Source organism: Akebia trifoliata, chromosome 14 (assembly GCF_017979445.1).
Source record: "Akebia trifoliata isolate Shusen 1 chromosome 14, ASM1797944v1, whole genome shotgun sequence".
In the NCBI taxonomy this organism is placed as follows: domain Eukaryota; kingdom Viridiplantae; phylum Streptophyta; class Magnoliopsida; order Ranunculales; family Lardizabalaceae; genus Akebia; species Akebia trifoliata.
In genome coordinates, this window is record NC_141388.1 from 11,763,077 (window position 1) to 11,775,211 (window position 12,135).

The window sequence follows — 12,135 nt, forward strand, 5'->3', positions numbered from 1 at the left end:
AATTAATTAAGGGAGTTTTGTAATAAAATTGTACAAGATAGGCATGCCTGGTACTCTATAAAAAATTTAAATTACTAAAAAATCCTAAATTTTAGAAATTTTTGCAGGTGCAAACTCTTAAGAAACTTTTTTTATTTATTTATTTATTAATAACTCCTTAAGGCTTTCAAAATTATTGTGGGGGCAAATTCTTAAGAAATCAAATAAATAAATAAATCATTAATAACTCCTTAAGATTTAAAAAAAAATCTTGTGGGGGCAACTGCCCCAACCAAAAATCCACCTTTGTTTCTAAGCATGCCACATCCCCATGATTTTAGATCATGGTTGATTTGCAACTACAATTGGGAATAAAAGTAAAAATAAAGAGAAATAAGAAGTATCCATAAACCCTTATAATATACACGATTGAGTTTTGGTGACTCATGGAAAATGATTCATGCAAAACACATGATCCCATTTGTGTAAATCTTCTTTTTCTGCTTCTCTTCTCTTTTTTTATTTCAGACAATATTCTCACACATTTAGATGGGATCGGTCCCTACGACCACATGTCTCAATCTTACAGAAGTTTTCTAACGTGCAACAAAGTAAGGATGCCACTTAGTTCAAACACATGAGCAGAAGGAACAAACCCCTATCACTAATTTTACTGCTCAACCAACCCCCTCAAGATAGGAGATATATGCATACCAATAATATAGATCTCAAAGATACTTATCTTGATCGTTGGATTGTGTTTTGGATGGCCAAAGTCATTTATTCCAATGCCTATTACAATACTACCCCGTTGTTGTCCATTTTTTCAATAGGGTTGCTCTATTTGCACCTACTATTTGATGTAGGTGCACCAATTTAAACCAATAAACTTAGTGTTATGTTTCCCAATTTTTTATTGGTGCACCAACCACTTTCAAATAGAAATCCCTAGCATCTCCTTCGTGTTAGCAACATATTTTTATAGATTACGTCAACGGAAGTTGGTTTAACCAAAAATCCTTTTATTTTGGCATCTTTTTTAATGAATTCACGTCAATATAAAAGGAATGACGAACTAAAATCGAACTCAGTGAACTAATGAGTTAAATGAACAAAATGCAAGAAAATGATGGAATGAGGATTTTTTGTTTCTTTTTTTGGTTTTCGTCTTTGCCGACATGGAAATGGTCATGTATTTACAAAAGTCTATGGACACAAGCAAAAGATTTGATTCTTTGTGTCTGTTGATAGGATGATGTCGACATGGATAAAATCATTGCTTTTATGTAATATTATCTCTAAATGGTTTGGGTTTCTAGGATTTCTAATAATCAACTAATGTACATTGCTTTTATCTCAAATCAAACCTTAAATTTTACGCTTTATCATTTCTTCATGATTTACCAATATAATAGAAAGTAAAAAAATATAAAAGAAGAGGAAAACGAGAAGATTTAAAATTTACTCTGTGGCTTTATTGAAAAAAAGAGAAGACAAAGGTGGTGGTGGTGGTTCATTTCCTAACACTGGGGGGAGACAAGATATGATGGAAAAATATGAATGTATGGATAAGTTACTTAAGAGGGGAAGGTGTGTGTATTAAAATGTTATAACTTATTGCAGTGCACTTATAATAAAGGTATACTTACTCAAATGGTGGGTGCAACAACAACTACTCTTTCTAAGTGACACAAGAAGTACATAAATCAATAGAGTCCTGACAATATGACTCGCCAAGTGGCATACTCCATCAACTCCCTGGCGTGGACAAGTACGGGAATCATAAATATGTATGCCTCAATATACATCTTTTATGCAAAAATGCAATTGTGTATCCCGAGGCATGTAGAATTACGGTTCCCAAACTTGTCACATCAGAGAATTGATGAGTATGCCACCTAGCGAATCATATTATTATGACTCTAAAAAATATCCAAATTTTTATCAAAAGTTATAATCACGCAAAATTCACTTATTGACATGGCATGTACATTGAATCATAAATCATTTTCTTTCAGATACACAAGGAAAAAAGATATATAATTCGTACATACATTCATGTCAATGAGTAAAATTTCAATGACGTTATCTACAGTAATAATTGTTAAACATTGTGCAAAAATATTAAAAATGAAAGATGACCGACGGTCCATCTTCCCCCAAAAATTTATTACTAACTAGTACATGGGGCCTCACCAAACCAATCCCACGGCTAGAAATCTCTAATGTGGCTGATTTATATAAGTCCTTACCAAGCGGTCACCTACTTTCTCTTGGGTTGGGTAATAAATTAGAGTAAGTCTAACCTTACTAACTTAGTAAGACTTCATATCTTACTAAGGATCTTTGAGCTCACCTAGTGGATTCCTAGAACATGACCCTATATAGAGGACAAAATTCTATGAAATTTAAAAAACAAAAACTCGTTTAACAGTTCAGTGGGAATTCAAGAATCGTTCATTTTAAAAACTACTGATCAAACCTAGAAAAATATTATTTTTTGAATTTTGTTCTCTTGGATCTGAGTATTTTCATGAAATCCAGAAGTTTGTGTTGTTGGATTGTCAATTTAGTAATCAATTTGAGCTCAATAACCCTTAGTAAGATTTTCAATCTTACTAAATTTGTAAGGAAATTGTTTCTACAAACAATGACTTTATCAAAGTCATGTTCACTGTGGCGCCTACTCGGTCAGGAAAGTTTGGTGGAGCTTTAAAAACAAGGGACGTCCGCGACACAGGTAACCATCTTTCTCGATCATCTACAACGACCATACAAATATTTAATATATATACGACCAAATCAAACTTGCCTTCTCCTCCAAACATATTTGTATTATTTGAAAAGAGAGACAGAGAGATCAGAGTGGGAGATGGTGGGACCTCAAAGACCTCTGTTCGTTCTCTTTGGATCCTCCATTGTTCAGTTTAGTTTCAGTAATGGCGGATGGGGAGCTGCTCTTGCTGACATCTACGCTCGTAAGGTAAATCTTCTTCGTCGTCTTCTTCATCTTTGTTGTTGTTTTAGGGCCAAAAACTGTTTATTTCTTGAGAAATTTGGATTGATCATGGAGATGAAGTTTTGAATTTTGAAGATTGAAGTTTGAAGTTTTTGTTGATTGAAAGGTTTAGATTGTTGTTTTCAGATTTGGTGTTGCATGTTGAGTTGTTGCGAATCGCCTTGATTTTGTTGGACTTTTTATGGTAATTTTTGTTCTCAGATTTGAATTTGATTGTGTACTTGTTATGGTTCTGTTTTTTTTTCTTTTTTTTTTTTTTTTTTTTTGTAGGAATTTTGCTTTGTAAATGGTGGGATCCACTGATCTACTTTCGTTGTTGTTAAACAATTTGCTGCTTTTTTTTTTTTTTTTTGTTCTTTTTGTGATTTGACGCGCACTAGTATGTTGGATGAGATACAGTTCCTTATTGATGATAAGGTGAGGAAGAACGGAATAATAAAAGAGAGATTTTTAAATCGAATTGGGATCAGTATTTTTAATTTGAGGCGATTTTTGTATGAAATTTAGCTTGAATAGGGGGAAGCCCTTGTATTTGGGATGAATCAGTTGAGTTGAATATGTCTTGGATCAAATTTTTGACCTTGAAGAGAATCAACTTTGTTAAATGGTTAATTAGGTATTTAGGATGAATCAGTTGAGTTGAATGTCTTTTTTACAAGTGTTTGTTCAGTTTATTCGACAAGCACGCCTTTATTGAGGTAGTGAGAAAAGATATTTAGATGCACACTTTGGAAAAAGGTTTAACTCTAGATAGGATTCGATGGAGAAAAAGGAGGTTGTAATTGAGCTCCTTGTTGAAAGTGAGAATACTTAAAGATAAGATAAAGTGTACCGAATGCTAAATATACAATATCCAACTACCACAACCTTTCTCAATCATGGTTTTAAATCTTGTCCGAGACCAAGATGACTAGTTTGATCGTCTCGTTATCGTCCACCAACGAGACGAATTGACAAGTCATCTCAAACAGTGAAACCATGCTCTATCATCAACCATTGTCTCATTGTTGAACGAGATGACTCGAATAAATTGGATGACTCATCTCGTTCATGAACGAGACGAGATGTCAAAACGAGTTTTAAAACCATATTCTCATTGTATGTTTTAGTTGTTGATTGATAACCCATTGAGTTTCTTCATAATCTTCTCTTCTATTATGAAGACCCCTAATGAATCTACAAGTTTGAATTAGACATAATGTTCTAATTTCCATTATTGGAGAGAGTAAAACTTGGTTATTCTCCATATTATACATGTGGATAATTGTCTCGTGTAGGTTAAGATGGTGTACCATGAGCAGGCTTCAATGGATGACAAAGATTTGGTTATGATAATCATGAATGATTTGATCCCTGATTCATACTTCCATTTCTGGAAAAACTAACTTGCTTGGAATTAGTGCCTTTAGTGTTGAGTCCATGACCACATCATCTTACCAAGAAAAATTGTCTTCTCTTTCGTGTCACAAGGACAAGTGATACGTTGAACTGGCTTGCGTAAATGAATTGTACATCACCCGACATTGTATCTGTCAACAAGGTACTCTCTCAAAAGATGTATGCCAATTCAATCACAAAGCTTCAAGGAAATGAGAGAGTGTTTTGCCATCCATAACATCATTTGCAAATCCTTTGTGTTGTCTCCAAAATCCTTAAACAATATCATGTCCATAATTTTACTAAATTTTGATTCATGAGGACAGGAGATACATTCTATACACATCACTTTCGTTAAGAATGCCAAGAATACTTGGGAAACTCCAACTTGACTTGAAGTTTCCATTGTAAGAGTACATGTGGAATCAACATTGCTTGCTTATGATCATTTCTTGGAGTTGGAGTGTTCACTTCAAATCAATGATTTGATGGTAAACAAAGATTTTTTTTCTTCATGCAGAATGTTTTACATGGTAACTTATGTTTCGTAGTTCCTCTTTCTAAATCTCTGCTAAGTCATAAGTCCAAGTACATCCTTATCTTTGTAGTTATTTTAGTTCGTCAATGACATTCAAAAGAATATTGACTCCTTTATATTTAGAGTTCTGCTACACATTTTGAATGAAATTTTCATTTGAGACCCTCTGGTCTTTTTGTTTTTCATTCCTCTTTCTTTGGTTTTATGAGTTGGCTTTAAAATTTATGTCAGTTTTGGATGGTTTATTGAGGCTATGATTTTAATTTACTTTTTCCTATTTTCTTCTTTTGTTTTCAAAGTTTTATCTTTTCCTTCCCTTTTGAAACCTCCTCTCTGCTGTCTTTCATAGGTTTTACGAATATTGCTTCTCAAATCTGACCTTATGGTCTTTTCATTTTTCTTTCCAAACCTAATATAGCATATTATATTTCCCTATTACATTTTTAAACTTGCATTTTCTTATAATGTAGTGCAGTTATGTTTGAAAAGGTGTGAGGCTTATGCATTGAGTTGAGGCGTAAATAGAAGACCTCCAGGTGCATCTTGGAAAGCATATATTGAGCTCTTTACTACCCTACAACATTATATATCTCTTTTTATTACATTATTATTTTAAAAATGGTGGGAGCACAAAACTTTGTTCCTTCATTCATAGTTTTACCTTTTCAAAACTATCTGGTTTTTGTATATTACACCGAATTAATTTACTTGGTCCAGTACTCATTCAACTTAGCCAAGTTAGTTGGCCCAAGCCTTCATTTTGGGCGCATTATCAGTTAAAACTTGAAACCTAGTTTTTGGGCATTGTATAAAAAATATTAATGCAGGTTGTATACATACAAGAAAGAGGCTGATATTCAGATTGGTTTGGGTTTTGTGGACTTCACAATTAAGCCTGAAATCAATACAAAATCTGGACAATTCGTAAGCCTGAGATCCAGCCCTTCTTAGAGCATGTTGCAGCAATCCAACAAGGCCAAGTGTTTGACCTAGTAAAGGGATCTTTTTGCTTGCTCGTCCGGCTTTAAAGAGGAGTCCCATGTGCTGGTCGAGTAGGCAATAATTGGAGGGATTTTAATGCTGGCCAAACACTAAAACTGGAGAATTTTTGGCCTGGTTGGCATCTCATATGTTGGTCCTATTAAGTATTAACTGTCCAAAAGGGGGGTAATTTGGATCGTGCATTCAGTCCAATAAGGAAGGAATTTACTATTGTTCAAAGTTCAAACCACCAAAAGTAGGTTTTTTGTCACTTGATTAGTGTCGTGAAGTTTCTATTTAATTATTGAGTGGTCAGTAAAGTAGTAGAATTAGGAGTTTTACTATTAGAATAAATAGAACCAAGAACTGAGTTCATAGAGGATAAATTAAGTCCTGACACTCAGGAAGTGGAATGTCCAATAAAAATCTATGGTCTAGAGAATGATGTCGAGGATGGAGAGATTGAGCCAATGCTGGCTCCATTATATGTGGTTTCCTAGCCCAACATCAAACCTATACAACTTATTTAGCCTGTTTTACTGCACCCTGAGTCCAAATCACCCGACTCTACATCAGTTTTGATGCAGGAGCTAGTTTGTTCTGCATAAATTTGGTATCAGAGTTTGTCTAAGAATTTATTTATTTTGACTTTTTTTTTTGTGTGTATGTGCCCCAAAGCTTATGTTTGGTACATAAAATACAGAATTTGACTACTTCACTTAATAAATTCTAACATACTACTCACTCCAATAATTGGAACTCATAACATTTATTACCAAATATATAAGAAGCACAAAGGCTCCACACTAGCCCCTTTCTTATATCATAGTTTTCTTCTTTTTATATATCTTCAATTCATTGTTGTTGCAACTTACTTTTGGTACAGGCAGACATATTAGTGCGAGGATACATCAGTTGGAACTCAAGGCGTGCTCTCCAAGTTGTCAATCAAGTTTTTCCTAAGGTATTTTATGCAACATCAAAGTTATTGAACCGTCCTTCAATCCTGGACATTATTTAGGACGTTTTTAGTGTTTGTCACTGATGTAATTGCTGAAGGGAAAAATTATTTCTATGCATTTAGATTATAATCACCATTCATAAAGAGAAAATCAGAACATATGCAACACACGCAGGGTTGCACTGACCCATGTTCTGTGGTATATGCACATTGTTGAGTATTGTGTTATCCACCTCTGCTCCTGGGTGTCACGTGCTCATGTGTCGTGCCCCAATTCTACCGTGACCCTCTTATATTCATAGTTGCGCCTTTCCCATCAGATCGGTCTTTTGGGGTAAATGGTTGTCAACATGGTATCAGAGCGCTAGGTTCGTATAGGTCAAAGGGTTGAGTCTCCTCAAAGGAATTTTCCACCCATATGGGTGAGGGGGGTGTTGAGTGTTGTGTTATCCGCCTCCGCTCCTGGGTGTCACATGCTCACGTGTCATTCCCTAGTTCGACCCATGACCCTCGTATGTTCTAGTTGCGCCTTCCCCATCAGATCAGTCTTTTGGGGTAAATGGTTGTCAACACTCATTGGGTCTCACCCATCTGTGTGGTACTACACAATGTGGGTGCAGTTTTTCTTCCATGACAAAATGAAAATGGAACCGACATTTTTTTTAAGGATTTCAGGTATTATCTTCTATTGCCTACACTTCTAAACCACTATCTTGTTCTTGTCTTTGTTCTAGGATGCAGCTGTACAACCTTCGTTGGTTGTCGTTTACATAGGGGGTAATGATTCAATGGGACCTCACTCATCCGGCTTGGGCCCTCATGTACCACTTCCAGAGTACATTGAGAACATGAGAAAGATCGCAAGTCATCTCAAGGTAATTTTCACCTACAATATTACCTTATTTGCACTCGAGGGAATCTACGGTTGACCAGGGCAGTCTTCTAGTGGGAAAATGGTGCACTTGCACATTCCGAGGGGTGATTCACCCACCGATGGATGGGTGGTCCCTCCTTGGACATGGAAACCATCCTTCAGAGTGTTTTTCCTATATTGTTCCTCCTTTTCCCTTCAACGGCCCAAACTAATCAGATGGTTACAATCAGCCAATTTGGTTGATCTTTGCTTTGCTGCATTGCTTGGAGCATTATGCCATTAAACTATCCTCCAGCTCAATTTTACTAGTACCTTAAATTCCCTACATGAAGATGGCAGTGGTTGCACATTCTAACACCACTTTTTGATTGTCAGAGCCTTTCAGAGACGACGCGCATTATTTTTCTTAGTAGCCCTCCCGTCAATGAGGCAAAACTTCGCGAATCAACAAGGTTCTTTGATGTCTGCTTTTGCATTTCATGTTTTCCTAGTTTTCTTGATTAGAATCTATGTCCTTACATTGGGTGTTTGCTCTGAAACCAGTGGGATATTTAGTGAGATTGTTAGGTCAAATGAGACCTGTCGAATATATTCAGAAGCTTGTATAGAGCTGTGCAGAGATATGGACCTGAAGGTTGTGGATCTTTGGACTGCCATTCAGAGAAGGGATGATTGGATGAATGCTTGCTTTACGTAAGTTTGCTCATTTATCTATGCTTTCTAATTTATATTTCTCAACTAGTGAATATGTATATTTTGAAGATGTAAAGGAACTCATCATCAGCCTTACTCTCTTAAAGACTGGTGGTGAACATTGTGTTGCACGGGGACTGGGATACAATTAAAGGGAACTCTTAGGAAACCTCCTAGCTGAACTTTTTCTACCCAATTTGGTGATCCTAACCATTAGTTCTGTTGATTTTGTATGCTCCCCCATCTGTTGTGCTATTTTATTTTAAAAAAAATGTGGTGGATAGGATGAATTCATGCTAATTTTTGGCGAGAGATCACCTAGGTTGGACTTTAGAAGTGACCGGATCTTTCAACCAGGAGCGTTGCTCTTGATGAAACCTCATTCATCCACCATAGTAAGTACTTTTTCTTTCTTAACAGATTAACCCTCTATGTCCTAAAAAACAATGACCGTAATGAAATATTGATGATTACTGCAACTAAAAGGCTACAATAGTGTACAAATGGAAAAATTAAAATGTCATAATTTAAAAATTCACTTGAAACCTCTAAAGTGAAGAAATTTCAAATGTTAAAAATAAATAAAAAACTTATTATCAATAAATAATGATATTGACTAGGAATTGTTTGGTTGAGAAGAATTTTAGAAGAGAAAACTCAAGTCTCATAATGAGAGCTTGATATATATTTATAACCCATAATAAAGGAATGGACATAAATGTCCTTGCACAGAAAGAATAGAAATAATAGAAATAAATTGATATAAGTCAAATTAGAACTAACTATCCTAATATTTCCAATACTCCCCTTCAAGTTGGGGCAAGTATATCAACTAAGCCCAACTTGGCAAGATGAGAGTTTGTGACAGAAGGTCCAACAGACTTTGTAAGCATATCGACTAGTTGATCTGAAGAAGAAATAAAGATTGTCTTAAGTGCACCAGATCGAACTTTCTCCTTGAGAAAGTGAACATCAACCTCGATGTGCTTAGTCCTTTCGTAAAGGACTAACTATCATAATATTTCCAATAGGTTGCAGCTACTTGAAGGCTTTGAGTAGAATACTAACATCAGTGATACTTTGTCAATTCACATGATGAGTGAGAGAAAAATCAACAAAGCTATGGATATGGCACGAGTGAAAGTACTACCAAGCCATGGACCATAGTGTAGTCATCATTAAATTTTTCAGACACCTTATTCAAATAAAATAGGTTTACTTTCTTAAAGAATACCAGTTTTAAATTATAAAATAGAAAGGCTTTTTAAGTGGTATCAGAATAGGTCAAATGAATAAAGATATTTTAGTATACATAGCTCAATATATAGCATACTAAAGGTGCTCTGCACCCTTAAATAGTTTTGAACTTGGTGCTTCTGCATCCTCACTCTAGTTCATTCTTTCTTTTTGAATTATAAATTGAGTATTTCCCTGACTATCCTTCTTTCCTTAATGGTAGTATTTGCATCCTTGGATGTACCTTCTTTAAGTCAACATGTTTGGACTAAATTTTTAAAAACCTTTTTTTTTTCGGTTTAGAGTGGGATGCTTTCCAGGAAACATTCAGGTTATGGATATGTTTGCTCTTTTCTATAAGGGCCAATGACTACATAGGAAAATCTCCGGTTAAGATTAATTTACCATCACCCAAGATCAATATACTTCTCAGTTTTACTTATTTGCTAAGTTGTGGCATGGCTTCTTCCTGGGTTCAAGTGTTTTGTTTGGAGCATAGTGACAAAAATCTGTGATTTTTTGAAAAAATCACGATTTCGAAAGATCTCGGATTTTAATATTTGTCAACTAAATCATGAAGTTTTTTAAAACTTTGATTTTTCAAAAAATCACGATTAATTGTGATTTAATCCTGATTTTTTCAAAAAATCACAGATTATTTTGTTTTTTTTTTTTTTTTGACATTTCTTATACTTAAACCAATTATTTTTTACTTCTTAATTTATAAAAATGTTTTCCCAATTTTATAGACATTTTCCAAAGCTTTCTCTTGCCAAATTACTTTGTCACTATGGTTTGGAGGATCTTCGTAATAGAATGTTGATGAGAGATCATTTTCTTCATTGGATTTTTCATTATAATTTTAGACATGTTTTATAAGTGGTCTCAAACCAATTGGTTTCGAGAACATTGGTGGTGTCTTGCAATAATAAGTAGAAAGTGAACGAGTTAAACCAGTCATACTCATTGTTAGTGCTGCTGTTAGTGCTAGTAGTTATGCTCCAAAATGAGGCTTCTGCCATGCAATCTTCCCACCATTTCTTCATTGAATCCATTATTGTTAGGTAGGGAGATCATGGCCTCTTTCAAAGTCTTGGGAAATTTGAGTTGGTGTTTCACAGATAATTAGCCAGTTTACAAGGTACTAGGAGAATCCAAATCCTGTTTGATATTTAAATTGAATAGGTAAAAATTCTCTCCATAATCCTGGAAGTACGTGTTAGAATAAGATGGTTGGCAAGAAATTATTGCAACTAAACAACCTTATTGTAGCCTAGTAACTATTTTCTTTATTTTTTTGTCTGAAATGATAAGTAATTATATTACTTCCCTCGGTTTCTGGGGCTGACATATAATATTATCCTGAATTCATTTTTATAGAGATGGTGTTCATTTATCGGCGGAGGGAAGCAAGATAGTGGTGAAGGAGATACTAAAGGTCCTGAAAGAAGCTGAGTGGGAGCCGAGCTTATACTGGAAATCCATGCCAACTGAATTCGCGGAGGACTCACCGTATGATCTTGTTGCATTCAATGGAAAGGACACTATAAACCCATCTGAATGGACCTTCCACAGAGAGATCCAGTGGGATTAGCTTCTGAAAAGCTGTATTTTTTTGGGTGCCTAGGACATCAAAGTGTAGAAGATGGCGAAATTGCAGAGCTGGAGATCATCTCTATATGCACTTCTGTCTGGTGTGAATGGCAGATATTTTGATGACTTCAATTTTAATTCATTGTTCAAATATGTTCTGTTCTAAGTGTGATTTTAAGTTCTTCCTCATATTATAAGTCATCATATACCCAATCTAAATTTGACGCCTCAGCTACAAAAGAAAAGGTAAAAAAAGCTTTTCGCCACCCTTTCATTTTGATCCCATGAACATTAGGCCCACCTCTTGATGGACCTACACCTAAAAACATGATTGGTGATTCTTAATTTAGAATCAATTGGCGGTTTTCCTGAAACACCCAGTTGAGGTACAGCCAACTACAAGTCTCCACAAATTCATAAAATTCTCCAAATAAGAGATTAGCTGATTAAATTGAGAAATCTGTCAATTAATCACTGAATATAATAACAATTTTCCCCTTCACCCTCAAAATTTTACCTACAACACTCGATTCTTAATTAAAATGATGGGTTTTTTAAGTTGGTGAGGGTTTGAAGAAAGTTGATCTCATGACACTAGGTACAAATCCTATTCAACCTCATCTCCATACATAATCCCTTTGTGGCCTAGCAAACAAAATAATAGTATTAACAATAATAATGATCATGGTAAGAAACCCAAGAAACATCAATCTCAGTATTCTCGGAATTTTTTTTTTTTTTTCTTTTTTTGAAATATTCCTCCAGTTATGTGAAATAACCAGATCCAGATCCAAACTTGCTTACTATAGCCCTTATTTAACTTCTTTCACCCCTAAGGTATAACAACCAGATCCAAACTTGATTACCATAGCCACCCTTATTAA

General features: G+C 35.0%; 1 protein-coding gene across 2 annotated transcripts; it reads left to right on the forward strand.

Moving 5' to 3' along the window:
* Positions 1-2,733: 2,733 nt before the first annotated feature.
* Positions 2,734-11,517, forward strand: LOC147386275 (GDSL esterase/lipase WDL1-like). 2 transcript variants are annotated; one of them, XM_086423128.1, is made up of 7 exons: positions 2,815-2,962; positions 3,125-3,182; positions 6,781-6,858; positions 7,590-7,730; positions 8,105-8,181; positions 8,273-8,422; positions 11,039-11,517. In XM_086423128.1, the coding sequence occupies exons 2-7, from the start codon at positions 3,180-3,182 to the stop codon at positions 11,250-11,252; spliced, it is 663 nt and encodes a 220-aa protein (XP_086279254.1). In that variant the 5' UTR covers positions 2,815-2,962; positions 3,125-3,179; the 3' UTR covers positions 11,253-11,517. The 2 variants fall into 2 exon arrangements, with proteins under 2 accessions (XP_086279253.1, XP_086279254.1); XM_086423127.1 differs by lacking the exon at positions 3,125-3,182 and having other exon boundaries at positions 2,734-2,962.
* The last annotated feature ends 618 nt before the right edge of the window (positions 11,518-12,135 follow it).